Below are 21,695 nucleotides of genomic sequence, written 5' to 3' on the forward strand. Positions count from 1 at the left end.
GCTCTTCTTTTACAGTCCAGATTTCAGAGTAAATGCTTCCATTGCCTTGTAATTTTTTCAGCGTAAAACTTTGGTGCAGTTTACTTATTACAGGTAATAGCCGTTTGATGACGGAGACAACTGCTTGGCAGAAACGGCAACCTGAACTGCTGCCAGAAATGTAAACTGCCACTTTATTTATGTCTAAACGCATCTAAGCCGCAAGCCCATCGGTCATGATCTAGCATGCACACGGTAATAACAGGCTCGCCAGGCTAAGAAAGCTGCCCCATGGGGTAGCCACGAGGACAGGCTCTAACAAGACTCCATGTGTTTTCTCCCCCATTATCCACAGCCCACACATCATCTTCCTCTCTCAGAGCACCTTGACAGGAACGAGCCATCTCTGTGGGACCCGTCTCTGCCATGAAATTGCTCACGCCTGGTTTGGCCTAGCCATCGGGGCCCGCGACTGGACGGAGGAGTGGCTGAGTGAAGGGTTTGCCACTCACTTGGAAGATGTATTCTGGGCTAAAGCACAGCAGGTGGGCTTAAAGTGACCCTAAGCACTTCACTACCCGGAGTCACATTCTGTGTATAGTCATTCATTCATTCAACAGCTATGTACCGAGTGCCTCCTCTGCACCAGGCACTGTTTCCGCTGGGGAGATAGCATGGACACAAGAGATGGAAGCCCCTGCTCTATGCAGGCTTCACAGTCTGGAGACAGGAGAGAGAGGAGACAAACAAACAAACGAATCTGTATTGAAATCAGGAGTCATACTCTCTGATGTCTGTCCACAAGTAATGAATGAGGAATGAAGTAGGTGGTGTCATAGATTAGGGAATGGTGAGGACAAACTGGCAACTGCTACAGCTCTGAGCAATTGTCATGGTGAAGGGGGGAGGGCTCAAGATAGCTGGGCTTCTAGTTTTCTAAGGGTATGCATAAATCTAGATTTTTATGTGAAGCTTAAATAATTTAAAAAATATTATTAAACCAAACATGCCCAGAGGCCAGACCTGATCAACACACTCCCAGTTTGCAACCTCTACTTTAAAGAATTGACCACCAGTTCTAACGAGGATAAGGAGCAACTAAACTGCTTCCTGCTTACTTGCGAGTTCCTAATATTTGGGCCTCTTCTTTTCCCTACCATCCCCGCCCCTTACACACTGGACTATTTGACATTTTCCCAAATTCCCAAGTTTGTACACACCTGTATGATTTCGTTCAAGGTCCTCTGTCTGTTGAAATCCTATTGATTTTTCACTAACCAGCTTGAGTCACCTTCCCCGGGTAGCCCAGACAGATCACCCCACTCACAATTCAGCTCTATTCTCCTATAAACTTTGAACTCCCACAATATTTGATGCTTACCTCTTTTTTTTCTTGTTTTTTTCTTTTTCCTTCTACATTATGATTTCCTTATTCTCACAACTAGACTGTGATCTCTTTAAAATGGAGCGAGGTCTTACTCATCCTGCTGTCCTCTTCACAGCTTGGCTGTGGAGCTGGCAGTGTGCACAGCCTTGTCCCCTGCCACACAGAGTCGTGAAGAGAGGCCACTTGGTAGATACAGGGAAAGGGCTGGGCTCTGAGTTGCACCAGACTTTGAATCCCAGCTCTGCTGTTCACCAGCTTAGTGAGTATAAGTAGGTTGTGTAGCCTGCCTGACTCTCAGTTTCCCCATTTGTAGATTGGATGTAAGAATGCTTAACCTTGCAGGCTGAATGAGATAATGTGTGAATGAGCTTAGCAAGTGCCTGACCCGTGGAGGGTGCGCAAGAAACAAGTGTTTTCTTCCTCTTTGTATTCCTCTCTCCCTTGCACACAGGAGGCATCCAGCAAGGGTTTAATATAAACGTGCCTCTGTCATGATCTCTCCCCTGGGTACTTCATTCTGCGATGGTCAGATTTGTGCTAGTATTGGCCATTGCTAGTATGTTTCAGGCATCTGATAATGATATCTCTGTCTTTCACCTCCTGCATCCCCAAAGAGCACTCCCTTCGCCCTGCCTATACTTCTAGGTGGTCACCCTTAGTCCTCTGGCTTGGGTCGTGCCTCTGACTGCCTCAGATACGTCCACACCCACCGTCAGAGGCCAGCTGGCTGCATCTCCCAGCTGCGTCCGTCCCTGTCCACTCTGTGCTCGATCTGTAGGGATGCAAGGGTGAGTGAGACACAGCCCTACCTAATTGTGAAGATAAGAAAAACACTCAGTGGAAGGAAGAAGAAAGTAAGTTAGAAAAGAGAGATAAACACTAAATTCTGTGGGAGTTCAAAGGTGGGAGAGGCCAGGTCTGAGCGGATCCAGGAGGTTTTTGTGGAGGCGGTGACTTCTGCTGGGGGCCTCAAGGGAAAGTGGGAGTTGAGCGTTCTCTCGCCTCCTTTCGCCTTAGCCTCGCATAGGAGTCGACCCGCCCTGTCACCCATCCCTCACGGTACGTGCAGCGACTCTTCAAGATGTGGAAATATGGACACCCCTGAGGCAAAGTGGCCGTTCTAGATTCCAGCACAAAGTTTGGAACCATTTCCAGAGCACGTTCACCACTCTGACCACTTCCTTTAAGGGTGAGACTGAGCTGGTGCTGGCCCCTGGCGAGTGCCACCTCATGGGACAGTCCTGGTCAACAGCAGCCTCCACCACTGAAGAGGGCATGAGGATGCATTGGTGGCAGTGGTCATTTGGGTCACTTTGCTGTCCCGGAGACTGCACTCCGCAGCACTGAGCATTAGACAGCACAGCAAGGGGGAGTGTGAAGTCTTGGAACGAGGAGATGGGAACTGGCATTCCACTCAGAGCGGCATTCCACAGGGATAAGTGAATCGAGTGAGTTGCAAGATTGAATCATATAACTTGTCATCAACCTGGATAAAGTCTAAAGTCCTTCACAGGCGTACTAGTCTACTCGGACTGCCATAATAAAATACCACAGACTGGGCGGCTTGAACGACAGACATGTATTTCTCACAGTTCTGGAGGCTAGAAGTCCAAGACCAAGGTGCCAACAGGGTTGGTTTCCGGTGAGGTCCTCCTCCTGGCTTGCATGTGGCCGCTGGCCGCCTTCACTGTGCTCTCACGGCTGACCTCATTTAACCTTAATTACATCCTTAAAAGCCCTATCTCCAAATATAGTCCCATTGGGGTTAGGTCTTCAACATATGTGTTCGCGGGGAACACAATTCAGTTCGTAACAATGGGCACACAAAGTCTGTTGACCTCCTGGCCTCTGCGCACTTCCCGGCACCTCCCTCCCTGTATGGTGGTCTGTTCCTGGCCTGACCGCATCCCTTGCCACTCTCTAGGAACGTAACCCTCTCCCAGACGCCATGTGCCTTGCAAATGCCCTCCCCCTTCCTGGAATCGCTCCTCCCTGGCTGACACCTGCTTTCCTTGGGGATCAGCTGAGGCACCACCACCTCCTCAGGAAAGCCCTGGTTGGCCAGGGACATCTGGGTTCTTCCCTAACCTCCACCATCACCTGCACTCTGATGTTAGTGTTCTTACCTGTCTCTCTCTCTCTCCCTTAGACTCCGCATGATAGGAACTCTGTCCCTAATGTCCTCAGGGCCTAGTAGAGACTCAGTAAATATCTGTTGAATGAATTATTAGGGACCTTTGATTTCCAGATATGCCTGTAGATACTAGACAGTTTCCCTCCCCAGTGGGTGTCCTGCTGCTGTCCCTTACAGAGACAGTAGCTATGCAGCCTGGTGAGCATGCCTGTGTGACAGCAGCCGGATGGAGCGTGATGGCCTTCCCCTCCCCCAGAGTGAGTCCAGGCAGTGCGCTTTTTCTGGTTATATGCAAACAGAGTCATCTGCGTTGCATTAACAGGCTCCACTGTAAACAGTCCTTTGCGAAACTGAGGGCTGGGAAAAACAGGAGGTAAATGGAGGGGGCCTTCCCCACCCTGTGCAGAAAGACAAAGCAGGAAAGGAGGGAGGGGGGTGGAATTGGGGTGGAAATGGCCCCTGGGGAAGCCAACTCTCTTCAGGCCAGGTGTGTGTTGGGGGAGTGGATGGGTTCCAGGACGGGGGACCTCTCCCAAACAGGCTGTCCCAGCTCCAAGGTTGGTTGGTTGTTTGAGGAACTAAGAGACGCCTTCAGGCCTTTGATTTTCTTGGGGGGAGAGGGGGTGCAAGGTGAGAGCAGGGGGCAGGCCATGGCATCCCCCACTGAAACAAAGCAAGCCGTTCCACCAGGACCACAATGACTGCGCTTTGTGTGTTTGTGTGTCTGTGTGTCTGCGCCGGAGCAGCTCGCCCCCTCTGAGGCCCAGGAGCAGCAAGAGCTGAGGGCCTGCCTGCGCTGGCGTCGCCTCCAGGACGAGCTGCGGGACTCCCCAGAGGAGATGCAGGTGTTAAGGTAAAGCACCACTGTGCTCCCATCGCCTCTCGTTCTCCCTCCTTCCTCCCTTCTAGACACATCCAAGCCATCTGATTAAATCTGCTGTGTTTCCTTTCTAAATTAAATTGGGCCGGGTTATTCATCCTCCCAGGCGGGGATGTGATTGTTCTAAGTCTTTCAGGGTGTGGGTTTCGATTTGCCTTCTGACATTTTCCTGGTGACTCTATTTGGGGGAAAAAACTAGCATGAGGCCATTTCTGGGACGAAATTCTTCACTTGGAGTTCTAATAGTCACTTCATGTGGTGGCTGTGGACGTGGAGAAGGTTGGGGTTTGGCAGCCTGGCAGACAGTATCCCTTTAAAGCCAAAGGGGGAAAAATCTTTAGGAAAATATTGATTCCTAAATGTTTAGTAGTCACAGATGCGTGTGTCAATGGGGCCTTTTGTTTCCGATGTGGCCCAGCAGGAAGCCACTGCTGGTCTGCAGTGCAAGAGGAGGATTCCACTGCCAGCTCCTGAGTTTGTTTGTGGACTGTGGCTTGTGGCACCTGCAAGATTACTTCTTGCCATTTTCCCATGCTTGTCCCTCTCTGCTCTGCTCCTTTTCTTCACTAGTTATCTGAAACCTGGTGCCTAGGCCCCAGGAGCACTGAGGTTGCTATGGCAACAGAAGCTTCCATCCTGGCCCCCTCTTGACTAGAGTGAAGTGTTTGGAATCTGACTGTCAAATCGGGGAGGGGGAAGGCAAGCTGTCCAGGAGCTGCCTCCTCTGCCCACCCCATCTTAGATGGCCCCCTGAAGGTGGAAACCTACCTTGGATGGTTCTGCTGCTGTGGTTTGCTTTTAAATAAACACCCCCACGCCTCCTGACTGCAACTGTAGTTCATAAGCCTAACAGAAATGCACCGCGCCGGCCAGACCCCAGGGAGGGAGGCTGGCTGGTGCTTTTGTGCAGCACAGCAGAACGCAGGGCGTGGAGAGCTGCGCCCTACCCTACCCATGGCCAAGTTCCCCACACTTGCACGCTACTGCAGCCTCCCAAGCTGACTCATCCATTGTTTAGGAGAGGCACCTCGAGTGGCGGGAAGCTCAGCGGGCCAGGAGCCAGGCGACCTGCGATCTCACCCCAGCGCCACTGTTCCTGCATCTGTTCCCACTGAGCCAGGCAGGATGGCTACCCCTGTGGCCAAAGAGGACACAGTCCCTGCTCTCACGGAGCTTCCACTTAGTAGGGACACTGTTGCATGCACCAGCTGGTCACAGGTGGTGAGCAGTGCTGCGGAGGGACTGCTCAGTGATGTGAAGCCTGACTGGAGGGCTTCTAGGAGGGAGGTCGGGGAATTCAGTGTGGAGAAGAGAGAAATGAGAGTATGCAGAATGACTTCTAGGTTCGTGATTTGAGCAGTTAGGTAGATAGTGATGCCATTTATGAGATGGTAAAGACTTTGGGAGGAACAGGCTTGGGAGGGGTAAAAAAAATGAAGAGTCTGGTTTTGCATATGTTAAGTTTGTGATGCCAGATAGATATTTAATATCAAGAACTCTGGTGTCTTCAAGTCAGGAGCTCATTGGAGAGATTGGAATATTCAGCTTATAAAACACTTAAACTTCTGAACACCTTGAAATCACCAGGGAGAGAGGAAGTGAAAGAAGAGGTCAGGAGGAAGACAAGGAGCCAGCAAGGGATTGGGGGAAATCGGAATGTATGGAGAAAAACAGGACCCCGGGCAAGAAGGTAGGAGCGGCTGACATTGGACGCTGCTAAGGAGTATGTAAAAGGGAAAGAGAGTAGCACCACAGAAAGGATGTGGGTGACCTTGACCTTCATGCATTTATTGATGAGTGGTGGAGAAGGAGGCCAGACGGAAGTGGACAGAAGAATGAATGGGAGGGCAGGAAGTGGAGCCAGTGGGTGTAGACTCCGTGAGAGAGGTTGTGCTGGCAAGGGAAGCAGTACTGGGGAGGTGGCAGAGGGAGCGAGGGTCAGAGAGGTTTGCTTTCATGTGGGGGACGGACTCAGGGGTGTGCCCACGTGTGAGCTGTGTAACTGCCAGTGCCTTCACCTGTCAAAGACTCAGTTTCTCCAACTAAGAGGCCGTCTCCATTCTACACATCTCTAAATCCCTTGATGCCCCTGTGTCTGTCCTTTGAAGGGACGGGGGACGTCATGATTAATATTAGTTTTGATAAAATGTGTTTCCAGCTTGCAAGCAGTTAGAGCACGCCCTGGGAAGTCGGTGCGCACTTGAGGAGTGCGTCATCTCTGGCTTCCGTGGGGCCGGTCAGCCCAGCTTCCGCCGGCCGGGGTCTTTTCCTTTGTGTGCGCAGTTGGGAGAAGCCTATAGTATTTTTAGACCTTTGTGCTAAAAGGCTTATTATGGCATTTGTTTTTCCTTGTCTTAGTATTCAGAAATTGTGCTTGCCTAAATTTAGGCTAACGATGAAATGACTGCATTTGAAAGACTTATTGTATATCAATATGGAAAATACTGTTATCAGATGTGCTTACAATGAGGAGGAAATGTTCCTGAACCTGCCCTTAATTATATAATCTAGGTTTAGTTTACTCCCATCCCCTAGAATTCTCCCTTACATGGGCATAGAGAACCTAGAAATTATTGAAAGGAAGAACCAGAGTTGTAAAAATTTGTTCTCATATTTTGTTTTGTTTTAACATGCAAATGAGACCTTAGGAAAGACATCCCTTAAAACAATACAGTGATCAGAGACATTATCTATCTTTCTTTCTTTCTTTCAAAATACCCCATGGTCTTAAAATAATGGACCAAGAACAGTTTAAAAGTCTTGAGAGTTTCCTCCATGTCCGCAGACACGATGGAAACTTCTCTCACGATTTGTGCAGCAGTTTTCAACATGGTTGACACTCCCTCCTTCTAAAAGCACTTTCTTCTTAAAATACTTTCTTCTTTCTCTGCTGTATGTTACGCCTCTCGATTTCCCTCTACCTCCCTGGCCTGTGCTTCCCCAGCTCTTTTGCTGGCAATGTAACACTTAAATGGCTTAATACTAAGAAAGACCAAATAACATGCCTAACTTCATACAGGTGATAAAGAACAGAACAGGGATTTAAATGCAGGGATTGAAACTATCCTCTTTTCCTGCACGATATTCCTGCCTTCAAGGAACTTGAAATAGCCTTTGGTTGCATTAAAAAACAAAAAAAACAAAAAACACTCCAGGTATCTTGAACTCTGGAAGGACATTCAGGTTAGGGTGAAAAAATATCCTTGGACCAAGCATCTTTGTTGTTTAACACATAAAAACATGTGTTTTAATATTTCAAAAGATACTGGTAAAAAAGAAAACTCAAATTCTGTTGATTATAGATACTAGAGTATTAATGGAGAAGAGAAAAATGAACATTTTGTTTGGTTCTGACTTATTAATTTCAGTAATTTGTAAGAACTGTTTTCCATTGGTGCCTTCCATGCATCCACTGTTGAATCACAGGGCTCCTAGACTGTGTCTTAGATTGACTTTGTTGTAAGTTGCATTTGCATCAAATATGTGTAGATTGACTTAGTCGTAAATTTCATTTGGTTACAGGTTTCTTGTGTTTTCCTAGCCTTCTCAGCCTTCATTGGCTGGGGAGCCTAGGAAATGTGGCCACAGGCTCTGGAGGCATGGTGATTTGCTCAGAATTTCAAAATGTTAAGGGTCACATTAATGACTCCACGCCTTTCTCATTTGTAAATTATTAAAGATGTCTTTCCCGGATACAAGACCCCAGTGGCTCTCTCCAGACTCTCCCTCACCTCACCACTAGCCCTGGGCAGAATTGTCCACCAGGCAAAGTCTGATTTTATTACCGTTGCGTTCTGTCCTGCCACTGCTCCGCTCTCTCCTGCTGTCTGTCCCTGCCTAGAAGCTGCTCTCCTGACTAGCGCAGCAGTGGTGGCTCTTGCCAAAGAAGATGCTAGGGGGCTTCTGGAAGGCTTCCCGTGCCGCTTGTCTCTAGGGTGCAGCTGGATTCCGGCAGCTTCTCTCTAAGTGCTTTCAGTTAGCATATTCTGACAGGCCCGGTGGGACGGAAGAGCTACCGTGTCAAGGTCAGAAGAAATCTCTGTTAGTTTTTATTGTTTGTGATTTATTATCACTTCCCTTTTTTTCTGGATTCACTGTTAAAGTCAAGCTCATGCTGAGAAAAACGTTAAAATGTATCCTGTTAAGGAGGCACTGACAGGCGCCCATGTATACAGCGCTCAATCTTAGCTGCTGCCTCGCGGTGGACACAGCGCTAGATAAATGTGGTCATCTTTCTTACCTTCCCTGTGAAGGCCTCTCCCCCTGGTCACAAAAGCACCCTTTAATCATAGGGGCAAGACCCCCACATATGTAACTCTATGCAAAGCCCAAATAAATTGTGTGTGCCACGGGCATTCTGTGAACCTGCCTGGGTGCCTGGGCACCGTCCATTCCATTTAAAATAGTAAGACTTTTTCCTTAAAAGTCTGCCATGTGTAAGCCTTCTCTGTTATACTTGAAGTTTTCACCTCTAAAGTTTTTCTCAAAATTTTTATTTCTGATCCCTGAAGAACATAGCAGTCTTCCCGCCCCTCGCCACCCCCCCCCCCCCCCCCCGACTCCCTCCGTGTGTGGGACACACCCATTTGCAGTGACATGACCCTGCCTCTCGGAAAAGCTCCCCTCCCTCAAGAGTCCCTTGTTGCCCTTGTGTGCTGGTCGCCAGCCCAAGGTTCAGTCTTCCTTTCCTGCTCCTTCGTCCTGGGGCCCGAGAGCCTGGCATGGGCCACGAATGAATCCTTTCACCCTTCCTGGGCCAGCTCCCTGTCCCTTGCCTTCAGTGTTTATTCCAGACCTTCCCCGTCCCCCTCCCATCTCTTGCCTCCTGCCCCTCTGGGAAACTGAGGCCATCAGCTGTGTCCTCCCTTGGATTCCATAAATGCATGTACGGCCCACAACTGCCCCGACCTCTCAGACACCCAAGTGCAATCCTGTCTGCCTTAATACAGCTAAAGACAAATTTCTACTTCTGAAGGTAGACCAGGAATGAGTGTGCCTTGCCACAGGTCGTAGAGCTTAACCCTGTGCCTGTGAGGAAGAAGGGGAGGGAGGATCCGGACATCACTTTGGACCATCAAGTGGGGTCCGTCCTATCCTGTCAGGGAGGACAGTAGTTCCTTCACGGGATCCTGCAGGCACAAGAGTAATGTCTGGAACAACTGTCCGGTCACCTTAATTTCCCAGAGCAGCACCGCGGAGCGCTCTCTTTCACAGGGTTGGCTGGGTGGGGTCTTGCTGCTCACCAAGAAGGGCGGGCAGTCCTTTTTAATTATCTTGATGAAAGCCAACCATATCCTTATGTTTCAGTACAGCATTTGTACCTGAATTTAATTAGCTACATTTTTTTGTTGATTTATACCGTCTTATTTTTAAGTTTAAAGCCTATAAGCTTCAACCAATTTAAGGAATATTCTGCTAATTAATGGGAAAAATCTTTGTTTTATTTGCTTTGTGGGGACAGGCCCCCAAATACATTATCCTGGGGACCCCTGCCCAATGTGCCGACCACCCGAGGCCCTTCTCCTCTAGGACCTGGCTCCATCGTCACCCCCATCCCCTGGTGTTAACCCTCCCTCTCTCGGCTCCTTCCCCATAACTGGTAACTATGCTCACATTTCTCACAACTTTAATAATCTCTTCTTTGAATGCTGCACCCTCATCTAATCATCAAAACATGTGTCTCCATTTCCACAGTGCTCACGAACTTCCAGCCCTCTGGAATCTGCTTTGTGCCCAGTCTAGGGAAGAGGTTTTTTCCTCAGGTTTTTGTGCCCTTAGGATCACCAAATGCTATAAACAAATTTCATTCCTTATCTTTTTTTTTTTTTTGAGACAGAGTCTCACTCTGTTGCCCAGGCTAGAGTGAGTGCCGTGGCGTCAGCCTAGCTCACAGCAACCTCAAACTCCTGGGCTCAAGCAATCCTCCTGTCTCAGCCTCCCGAGTAGCTGGGACTACAGGCATGCACCACCATGCCCAGCTAATTTTTTTCTATATATATTTTTAGCTGTCCATATAATTTCTTTCTATTTTTAGTAGAGATGGGGTCTCGCTCTTTCTCAGGCTGGTCTCGAACTCCTGAGCTCAAACGATCCGCCCACCTCGGCCTCCCAGAGTGCTAGGATTACAGGCGTGAGCCACCGCGCCCGGCCTTTTTTTTTTTTTTTTTTTTTTTTTTTTTGAGACAGAGTCTCACTCTGTTGCCCAGGCTAGAGTGCCGTGGCATCAGCCTAGCTCACAGCAACCTCAAACTCCTGGGCTCAAGCAATCCTTCTGCCCCAACCTCCCAAGTAGCTGGGATGACATGAATGTGCCACCATGCCTGGCTAATTTTTCTATATATTTTTAGTTGTCCATATAATTTCTTTCTATTTTTAGTAGAGACGGGGGTGCTCAGGCTGGTCTTGAACTCCTGAGCTCAAACAATCTGCCCGCCTCGGCCTCCCAGAGTGCTAGGATTACAGGCGTGAGCCACCGCGCCCGGCCCTCATTTCTTATCTTATTGGACTCCTCCACTTTGTTTGATACCTTTGACAAGTCTCCTCTTCTGGAAGTTTCTATCACCTGGCTTTTGTGGCCATCCCTCCTTTGGCTCTCCTTGTCCTTCTCTGCTGTTCCTCCTCCATCTCCTCTGCAGTCTTCTCTTTGTTTACCTGTCTCTTCAGATTTGGTCTTCCTCAGGGCCTCCACTGTCCGCTGCATGTCCTCCCAGAGGGGTCGTCTAAACCCCGTGTTAGGTAGAATTCCTCAGAGGCAGACCCTGAGACAAGGCTTATGTGAAAGAGATTTATCAGGAAGCGTTCCCAGGAATGGAAAGGGAAAAGGAAGTCGAAGTGAGGAGAAGACAAGGAGGCCAAGCCAGCGTGCTGTGACATCAAGTCAAGTCACACAGGGTTGCTCTGGAGGCAGTGTGGGTCACCCTCAGTTGTCCCTGTCAGGGCAGGGGACACCCAGAGTGTGTATACCCCTGAATGTGTTTCACTGGCTGGAGAGATGCACATTCCCAGCAACTTCTGGCTCTCTGTGTTCACAGGCAAAACAGGCTCAGGCAGCCTGGGGCCACCCTCTGACAAAGAGTCTCGGAGAGCGTGCCAAGGGCTGGCGAACATACAGATGGTGAAGGGGCCCCAGGGACATGGGTGGGGCATGGGCACTTCCGGCTAAAGCCTGGTCTAAGCTGGCTCCGAAGACTCCCCCGCCAGCCCAGCTCTCTCTGAAGATCAGATGCAAGTACTGAACTCCCAGTTGACATCTCTTCCTGGCTCCCCTACGGGCATCTCTCACTGGTCATCCTCTCTCCCCACCTTCATGTGCTCACCTCCGGAGCTCATGGGTGGTGGCACAGGTCCACGTGCTATCCAGGGTAGAAGTCTGGGAGTTCCAACTCCTCCCTCTCCTTCCCTCCTCCCTGGGAGCCGTCACTAACAACTACTCGTTTTATCTCGAAAGTATTTCCTCAATTCAACCCATCTTCTCCACTCTCTCTCTCTGTTTAGAGCTGTGTCACTTGCCAACACCAATCCAACAGCCCCCGAATTGTTTTTCTACCTCTAGTCTTGCCCTTCCTCACTGCCACTTGAGAGCTCTCCTTAAAACACCGCATGCTTCTGCCACATCCTTGCTTAAAGAGCTCTGAAAGTTTCCCCTCTCCTCCAGGAAAAACGTCAAGTTCCTTCAGATGGCGTGCGAGGCTTTGCATGCCCTCACTTCTGTCTGCTTTTCCTGTCGTGTCTCTTGCCATTCATTGCTTTGCCCTCCACCCTCCAATTCGCTCATCGAACCCCATCAGCTCAGGCTACCGTAACAAGGTACCAGAGACTGCCTGGCTTCAACAACAGAAATTTATTTTCTCACAATTCTGGAGGCTAGAAGTCCAAGACCAAGATGTTAGTAGGTTTGGTCTCTCCTGAGGCCTCTGTCTTTGGCCTGTAGAAAGCCCTGGGTAGAAAAAACACTGTTTCTCCTCTGCTCTCACCCCATAACAATTAACACGGAAAACTTCTGTGACCAGATGTGAGGGATTTTTCCCCATACACTAAGCAAACAATCAGTTCTGCAGCAAACACCAGCTAGGTGTCCTCTAATTCAATTCAATTCTGGCACTATCTACCTGGAGACAGTGTCAGATCCCACAGGGTGAGGGCTCTCTCCCACAAGACTGGCCCCACTTCCGGTGCCAATCGCAAGCCCCAGGTGGTTTTACGTGTGCTTCTGACTGACCAGCTATAAATTGGGGCTCCCCTGACACCCTCCTCACGTTTTATTAATTTGCTGGAGCAACTCACAGAACTCAGGGAAACACATTGACTAGTTTCTTATAAAGTGTATTACAGAGGCTATACGTGAAGAGATGTGTAGGGTGAGGTATGTGGGGCGCAGAGCCCCAGGCCGACACCCTTCAGTAACCTCCACATGGTCAGCTCTCTGGAGGCTCTTCCAACCCTGTTCTTTTGGGTTTTTATGGAGGCTTCATTATGTAGGCATAATTGCTTAAACCATTGGCTGCTGGTGATTAACTTAACTCTCAGCCCTTCTCCCTGTAGGCTGGGGGGAGGTTGGGTTGAAAGTCCCAACCCTCTTACCCTGCCTTGGTCTCCCTGTGACCCGACCTGTCCTGAAGCTGCCTAGGGGCTGCCAGTCATCAGTCAACTCATTAGCATGCAAAGACATCACTTAGGAGATTTTCAGGATTTTAGGAGTCATATACTAAGAAAGGGTTCAAAGACCAAATATATATTTTACAGTGTCATGCCCTCACATGGCTTTCCTCTGTGGCTACAAATCCCTGCTGTTTCTCTGCATGTCCTAATCTCCTCTTCTTATGAGGAGATTCTAACCCAGTTAGATTGGAATAGAGCCCACCCTGACATCCACATTTTAGCCTAACCACTCTTGAGAGGCCCTATCTCCAAATACAGTCATATTCTGAGGTGCTGGTGGTTAGGATATCAATATATAAATTCTGTGGGATATGATTTAGCCCATAACTCCTACCATCTGCCTGCTCTTTCTTACCTCCATGCCTTTTTTTAATGTTCTCTCTATTTAGAATATCCTTCCCTTGCTGCATAATTCCACATCATTATGACTCAGCACTCACTGCCTTCCAAAAAAGTCTCAGATCCTACTCTAAGAGAAGCTGGTGTCCCTCCTCTGTTCCCTGTAGACTTGCATTGTATCTCCATCCCTGATCTTACTACATTATTTGATAATTCTCTTTATATTTAGCATAAGCCATACTAAATAGTCAATATCTGATCATTTTTGACCTACAAAAACCATTTCATATGTTCCAACCTCATAAATCTCTTTCTCTTTTGACCCTTCAGCCTTTTGTACCTAGGGACTATGTCTTGTTTATCTCAGTGTACCACAGTGCTTGGCCCTGAGTGAGTACACGCTAAATGTTGAAGAAATGAATGTCATAGACATGATCTCTGTCCCCGAGATTCTTTATATATTCTTTGGAGAGTTGAAATATTGGTCACAAGATAGATAGACAAATCCTAGGCTTCATCCTCATAGTTCTAAGAACTAAGACTTTAATATTGGTAGGCTTCATTAGAAAGAACTGTGCAGAGGAGGTGAGGCTTGAGCTGGGATATGTAAGAAACATTGACATTGAGATTGGTGAAGAGGTGGAGGGAGGGGAATGCAAAGAGCAAGTCCTGGCAGGCATAAAAAGAAACTGGTTGTGGAAATGCACATTAAAGTGAGAATGGGTTTGCTGGGGAGGATAGACACCTAAGGAACCGATTAGACTGAAGGTGGGCCAGGTAAGGACAGGCTGAGTACTGGAGTTCCAGAGATGCCGAATTCAAGAGTTTGCATGTGACCCTCTAGCTAATGGGGTGCTATTTTAAGTTCTAAGAATGACATAATGAAAAAGGAGTTCTGGGAAGATTACCCAGCCTTTGGAATAACACATGATCAAAGAGGCAGAGTCTAGAGGCCAAATGGAATCAGGTAGCTGTTTTAAGGAACACAGGCACGGGTTCCGAAGAGCTTGTTTGGCCTCTGGATCTGACCGAATGAGTTGCTTATTTGGAGCTATTCAAAACTGATTGAAATGTCAACCCAGTTTTACATTATATTACTAGAAGAAAGCTTCTAGTAATATAGTGTAAAGCTATCTCCGATTGCACATAAAGATTGACCCATTAAAAGAACTGGTTAAATTCACGAGCTTCGTGAAGTTTGTTATGACTTACAAAAGAGTGAAAGACAACAGTCCCCATTCCTCCTTGGCTGAGATATGGTTGATTCTGCTTTATGTTAGTGAGACATCATCTGAAGATGTAGGCAGAGCTCTGCTCCAAAGCTTGTCAGTCTTCAGGTCTCAACCCAGTATGGGAGCATAGGGTTTCTAAGAGTAAGCCTGGAAGCCAAACTGCCCGGATATGAGTTGTGACTCTACTACAGGTTCAGCATCTCTTCTCAAAAAATCCAAACTTCAAAATGCTTTAAAAGCCAAAACTTTTGAAGTGCCAACATGACGCCACAAGTGGAAAGTTGCGTACCTGAGCTCATGTTACATGTTGCAGTCAAAATGCAGTCAAAACTTTGTTTCTTGCACAAAATTATTAGAAATAATGTATAAAAATTACCTTCAGGCTATGTGTACAGTCATCCCTCAGTACCCTCAGAAGATTGGTTCTAGGATATCTCCTCTTCACTCCCCCTTTCATATCCCCATGGGATGTGAAAAGTTAGCCCTCCTTTCCCACAGGTTCAACATCCCATGAGTACTGTATTTTTGATCCACGGTTGGTTGACTCTATGGATATGGAGGCCCAACTGTATATGAAACATAAATGAATTCTGTATTTTGACTTGGATCCCATCCCTCAGATGTCTCATTATTTATATGCAAATATTCCAAAATTAAAAAAAAAAATCTAAAATCTGAAACATTTCTGGTTCCAGTCATTTTGGATAAGGTATATTCAACCTATATTTGCTATGTGTTATGACTGACCACACTGTCCTTTAGTCTCCTCAGCTGTAAAGCATGGATAATAACAATAGTTTCTACCTTATAAGTGGGTATGAGGAATAAATGCAGTGAAAATGTGCAAACCATTTGGAACACGTGTTAAGTCAAATCATAGGAAATTGCCATTTTGGTGGATCTAAAGTGAGTACTGGTAATTTCCTATGGTTCTAGTAAATACTGAGCACATGTTAGAGTCTATCATCTGTATACTCCGGCACCTGGTAAATATTTGTCAAACAAGTGACAGAGGGCACAAGGACGCAGCCCCTACGGCCAGCCCCTCTCCCACCTGGCTGATTTTGGTTTCCTTGCCCTGCCCCATTCCCCCTTGTCCCAGAGACACTGGAGCTGGGCCCTCTCTTTCACTGCTGCCACCCTCCCCTGGGGACCACACAGGGCATCCAGCTCTGATCTCTTTACCACCCAGAACCGGGAAACACCTACCTCTCCTCCTGACAAGCAAAACTGGCTGGAATGTTCAGAAAGCTAATTTTACTAAGATGTTAAGAGAACATTTAAAAAATGTGCAAGAATGCCTAGTTACAAATGAAAAGGATAGGATTAAAAGAAAACTGAAAGTTAAACAAAGATGCTCTAATAGCTTGAGGTAAGAATTGAATTGGCAATACTTCTAAGACTAGCAGGATCCTCATACCCCCCTGGAACCTACTTCTGGTCCAACTTCTTATAAGGGCCACCCTGGTGTCCCCTCTGGCTCTGTTTTGTAAGCTCCCTGCCCTCTCTTCATGATCTCACCACCATCCTGAGAAGAAAAACATTCTTGCCTCTATGGCCATCAAGAGTTCTTACCTGAGCTTCCAGCCATTGGAGCTGGCCTGTGCCTTGCCTGAGGTCTCCAGTCTGTATCTGGGAATTCCTGCCCTCCACCCTCCAGCCCTCAGGTCCTTGGGATCCTCTCCACTCCCTTCTCCCTGTCCAGTTTTCTTTATTTGAACCACGTGCACTGGCAAGCTAGCTGTAAAGAGTGTTTCTGCCCTTTTGTGATGGAAGGGTGCTACACCTGTGCCAGCATTTTCTGAAAAACTTTAGGACTCTGAGCCAGCCAGAATCAGACTTTGCCCTTTCCTGTTTCCACCCCCCTGAGCTGTCCGCTCAGTTTCTGCTTCCTTTTGGAGGGACACCCCCAGCTCTCAGCTTTTTTAAGCAGCAAAGACGACAGACATGTCCTGAATAATTGAACTCAAATAACCCTCCGTCTTTATTTTTCTAGACCATTCCCTGGTTACTCATCACTCAGGTATTTCTAAGGGAGGGATAGAATTCTCCAGAGACCCCTAATTACATACTTACGGTACAGGGTGTTTCATTTTTGAAATAACAGTAGTGTTTTGTTTTTTTTTAATACAGAAAAACATAAAGAAAAAGCAAGGTAGTTCGTAATCACTGCTTATTTAACCATGGTACATTTTTTTTTCAAAAATAAAAGTATATAATAGGAAAAATCAAACAGTTTAGAAAAGCACAAAATTCCATTCCTACCACTGTAGTTCCTTACCTTAAGGTAATCACTGCTAGCATTTTCTTGTGAATCTTCACAAAATGCATTGTATAAGTATATATGCATATTTTTGTCTTGCTACCCTGTGTAGCACTGATTCATTATAACATGATTCACCTATGAAGTATTTCCTTAAAAAATAATTCGTATACATATACCAGTCTATAATGATTCTCTCTTATTTTGCCCATCCTGAGGATATCTTATGCATGCAGCCAATCAGAAGAGACACTATGTACATTACATTCTTGGCTAATTAGTGTTAATTTCCCATTCAAAAAAACTCTTATCTAGTGAGTGCTTTCTCTTGTAATCCTAACTTGACTGTGTTCTGCAAAGTATTTGCTTACTCCCTGTGCCCCATCTTCCTACCATCTAGTTTCTGTTTTCTCCAATAGTTTTGACCCAGGATGGGTGACAAAGATCGTACAAGTATTCTACTGGACCTGCTGCAAAGACCTGAAAGAATATCCTAGTAGATGTTAAAATCCAGCTTTATAGGAGTTGTCCCTTTCAAGTCAATGGTTAAGAAGAGAAAGAATGAAAAAGAGGGATTATACTTCTATCCAACATTGTATGGGGATTGAGCCAGGGCAATTAGGCAAGAAAGTAAAATAAAAGGCATCCAGATTGGAAAGAAAGAAGTAAAACTGTCTCTATTTGTAGATGACAAAATCTTATGTATAGAAAATCCTAAGGAATCCTCCAAAAAAATTATTAGAGCTAATAAACAAATTCAGTAAGGTTACAAGATCAATATAAAAAAAAAAGTTGTGCTTCTACACATAACCTGTGAATAATCAGAAAATGAAATAAAGAAAACAAAATCATTTACAATAACATCAAAAAGATAAAGTTCTTGGAAGCAAATTTAACAAAAGAAGCATAATACTATATACTGGAAACTATAAAACACTGTTGAAAGAAATTAAAGAAGACCTGACTAAATGGAAAAACTACTTGTGTTCATGGATTAGAAAACAATATCATTAAGATGGTGATATTCTCTAAACTGATCTATGGGTCCAATGCAAAAATCTGTCAAAATCTCAGCTGCCTTTTTGCAGAAATGGACAAGTTGATCCTAAAATTGATACAGAAATAGAAGGGACCCAGCATGGCCAAAACAATCTTGAGAAAGAACAAAGTTGGAAGACTCACACTTCTCAATTCCAAAAGTCATTACAAAGCTACAGTCATCAAGACAGTAGAGTACTGGCAAAAGGACAGACATATTGATCAATGGAGTAAAATTGATCCATATTATTGGAATAAAGGGAATAAAACTCTTACATTTATGATCTGTTTTTGACAAGGGTGCCAAGACTATTCACTGAGGAAAACAATCTTTTCAAGAAATGGTGCTGGGACAACTATATATCCGCATGCAAAAGAATGAAATTAGACCCTCGCTTCACACTACATACAAAAATTAATTCAAAATGGATCAAAGACCTAAATGTAAGAAATAAAACTATAAAACTAATAGGAAAAAATATAGATGTAAATCTGCATAATCTTGGATTAGGCAACAGTTTCTTAGATGTGACACCTAAAGCACAAGCAACCAAAGGGAAAATAATTGCTAAATTGAACTTCATCAAAATTAAAAACTTCTGTATTTCAAAGAGCTCCACCAAGAAAGTAAAAAGACAAGCTACAGAATGAGAGATAGTATTTGCAAATCACATATCTGATAAGGGACTTATATTTAGAATATATAAAGAACCCTTGTAATTCAACAATTAAAAGACAAATAAGCAAATTAAAAAAATAGTCAAAGGATCTAAATAGACATTTCTACAGAGAAGATATTCAAATGGCCAATAAGCACATGAAAAGATGCTCGACATTATTAGCCATCAGGGAAATATAAATCAAAACCACAATGAGATATTCCTTCATACCTACTAGGAGGGCTATAATGAAAAAGACAGATAATAACAAGTATTAGTGAGGATTTGGATAAATTGGAACCCTTGTACTCTGTTGGTGGGAATGTAAAATGTTGCAGCTGCTTTGAAAACAGCCTGGCATTTCCGCAAAAGGTTAAGCATAGAGTTACCATATGACTCTCCATTTCCACTCCTAAGTATATACTCAAGAGAAATGAAAACATAAATCCACTCAAAAACTTGTACACAAATGTTCAAAGAAGCATTGTTCATAATAGCCAAAAAGTGGAAAGAACTCATGTATCCATTAACAGATGAATGGATAAATAACATGTGGATAAACATATCCATACAATGGAATATTAATCAGCCATAAAAAGGCAGGAAGTGTTGATACATGCTACAACACGGATGAACCTTGAAAACATTGTGCTCAGTGAAAGAAGCCAGCACAGCGTCATCTATTGTATGATTCCATTTATATGAACTGTTCAGAAAAGGTAAATGCATAGAGATAAGAAGTAGATTAATGGTTGTTGGGGGCAAGAGGGAAATAGGGAAGTGACTGCCAGTGGGTATGGGTTTCTTTTTGGGGTGATGAAAATGTTCTGCAATTAGATACTGGTGATGGTTGTACAACCTTATAAGTACACTAAAAGCCACTATATGTGAATTTTAATTTAAAAAAAAAAGATTGATGGAAATCATCAGATGTTCTCTACCATCTCATAACATTTCTGTAGCCTAGTAAGGTTGACCAGCAATTGTCTGAAAGAGAGATAGAAGAAGAAATTAGGGCAGGAGGCAACTAGCGGCCTCAGGGGATCGGATGAGACTGAGGAGCTGTTTCCTGTTTTGGATGCCAGGGAGACATCTCCATAGGGCCTGTGGTTAACAACCTCACGTAGTGATGATTCACTTCCCAGAAAATGCCCCTCAAGTACAAGTATATACGCACAAGTTTGTTAATTTTTTCCATCCCATGCTGTACCTCCCATTTTCCTCTTAATAATATAACCCTGGTGATTATTCCATTATCAACATGTAGAGGTTTTTTTTTTTTTTTACTACTACGAACATTCCAGGATGTGAATGTTCCCTTATTAACCATCAAGCATTTATTAACCACTGGACATTTTGGTAATTTCTAGTTTTTTGCTTTCAAAAGCAATGCTATGGTGAATGGTCTTACTATTAGTGCACTGCCTGTGAAATACAAGACCTAAGTAGCACACAGTTGCCAACAAGGTTGAGAAGAGAGTTGCTCTCCCACCTGATCAGTTGTACATGCTGGTGTGTGTCAGGCTGAAAACCAAACAAGCCCTCCACCCCCTGCTGCTGCCGCCCTCACGCCCAGGGCCATACTGTCCTCCACCGGGGAGGGAAAAGTCCTTCCCAGCTCCCACAGACCATCTGCTCCTCTTTGAGTCATAGGATGAGGCCATCCTTCCCATCTCCGCACACAGCGCTACACATGCTGTTGGTGCTCAGAATGCTTGTAGCCTCCTCTTATAAAATGAAGCCGGTTTTTGTCTCATGTGCCTTTTTCCAGGATGAAGTCATGATTTTTTTTTTTTGATGCAGTACAAAAAAAGTTTTCCATTTTTATTCTTTCTACTTTTGCTTCCTGTAATTTTCAGGTTCTCTATATTTCTGTGTTCTGAATGTGTGTGGTAGACTGACAGCCTAAGTTTCATTATGATCGCCTTGACCCTGAATAGAGTGAGAGGCCCCTCTTAACACAGCTTAAGAGACCATTTCAGTATATTGCATGTCTCTTTCCTTCCTCCTCCCCCAAAATATAACACTGTAAAAAGCACAGTAAAAGCTTTGTATTGCTTGGATCCTATATTCTAAGTTAATTCTATCCACCAATATATGTTTAATAAAATTCAGTTAAGGTTCCTTTAAATAATTCACTCTAGTTGTTTTTTTTTTAATCAAAATCACCCTTGATACTGATTTATCGAGGCCAAGGCTAAATAGCAAACCTTACTGACTCCACTGGAATGGATGAATAATGTTTTTCTTCTAAATGCTGCAGCTTAAATATATCCTGGGCTATGCTTTCTCTTACAAGCATAGATTCTAAGTCAGAAAGGACCTTAAAAGTGATTTTGTTTAAACTTCTGTATCCCTGGCAGATGGCCACCCGGCTTCTACATGAGTATTTCCAGGATCCAGGTGTCATTGCTCTAGCAAACAGCAGATGCCCTGTGGGAACAGCCTCATTCTTAGAATGGCCTTCCTTAGATTGGGCTAGAATCTGCCTCTTGTGATGTCTGCCCAGTCTTCTTAGCTCTTATGTGCAGAATACCCCTTCTCCCACCAAAACAATCCACATATCTGAAGACCATTTTCCTTCTTTTCCCGGCCAGCAGGTCACAGTGTTTAGTAAACTTACCATACATACTGCATGATTGGGAGAATGTTTTCCTTCCTGGGCTTTGGTCCTTTGTGGTTCTCCTTGTTGACAGTGGTCTTCTCCAAATGTGACAGCTGACCTGAACACAGCACTCTTGGAGGTCACACCCGGAAGAATCTTGTGGGACTGTTATGTCTCCCTTGATCTGGATCATCCAGAAAAGAAAGGACAAGTGTTAATAGAGTTGGATTCAGTTACATATGTACCATATTTCATTTGTAAACCAATATCATACACCTTGTCACGGCAGTCTTACCATTGCAAGTCCCATGCATTTTTCCTCTTTAGTAGCATTTTTTGAGTGCTTCCAGTATGCCCAGCTCTGTTCTAAGCACTCTACATGCATTATCTCATTTAATCTCCTAAAATGGCCCTGTGAGATAAGTACTAATATCATAGAGCCATCTTCCTCCTCATTTGATAGATGAGGAAGCAAGTGCGTAGAGATATCAAGCAGTTGGCCAGGTCTGCACAGCTAGTAA

The 21,695-nt window shown here is 45.3% G+C and overlaps 1 protein-coding gene across 5 annotated transcripts in view; it reads left to right on the forward strand.

The window, feature by feature from the left end:
• The window catches only part of AOPEP (aminopeptidase O (putative)), a 306,549-nt gene that overhangs the window by 150,964 nt on the left and 133,890 nt on the right, over nucleotides 1–21,695 (forward strand). For 3 of the 5 annotated variants that reach the window (XM_069476298.1, XM_069476299.1, XM_069476300.1), the window contains exons 5-6: nucleotides 335–524; nucleotides 4,247–4,353. The exons of the other annotated variants lie outside the window; for them this stretch is intronic. In XM_069476298.1, coding sequence (XP_069332399.1) covers nucleotides 335–524; nucleotides 4,247–4,353 — 297 coding nt within the window. The remainder of the gene's footprint in view (nucleotides 1–334; nucleotides 525–4,246; nucleotides 4,354–21,695) is intronic. 5 annotated transcript variants of the gene reach the window in all.

The sequence above is a fragment of the Eulemur rufifrons genome, chromosome 7 (assembly GCF_041146395.1).
Source record: "Eulemur rufifrons isolate Redbay chromosome 7, OSU_ERuf_1, whole genome shotgun sequence".
NCBI classification, from domain to species: domain Eukaryota; kingdom Metazoa; phylum Chordata; class Mammalia; order Primates; family Lemuridae; genus Eulemur; species Eulemur rufifrons.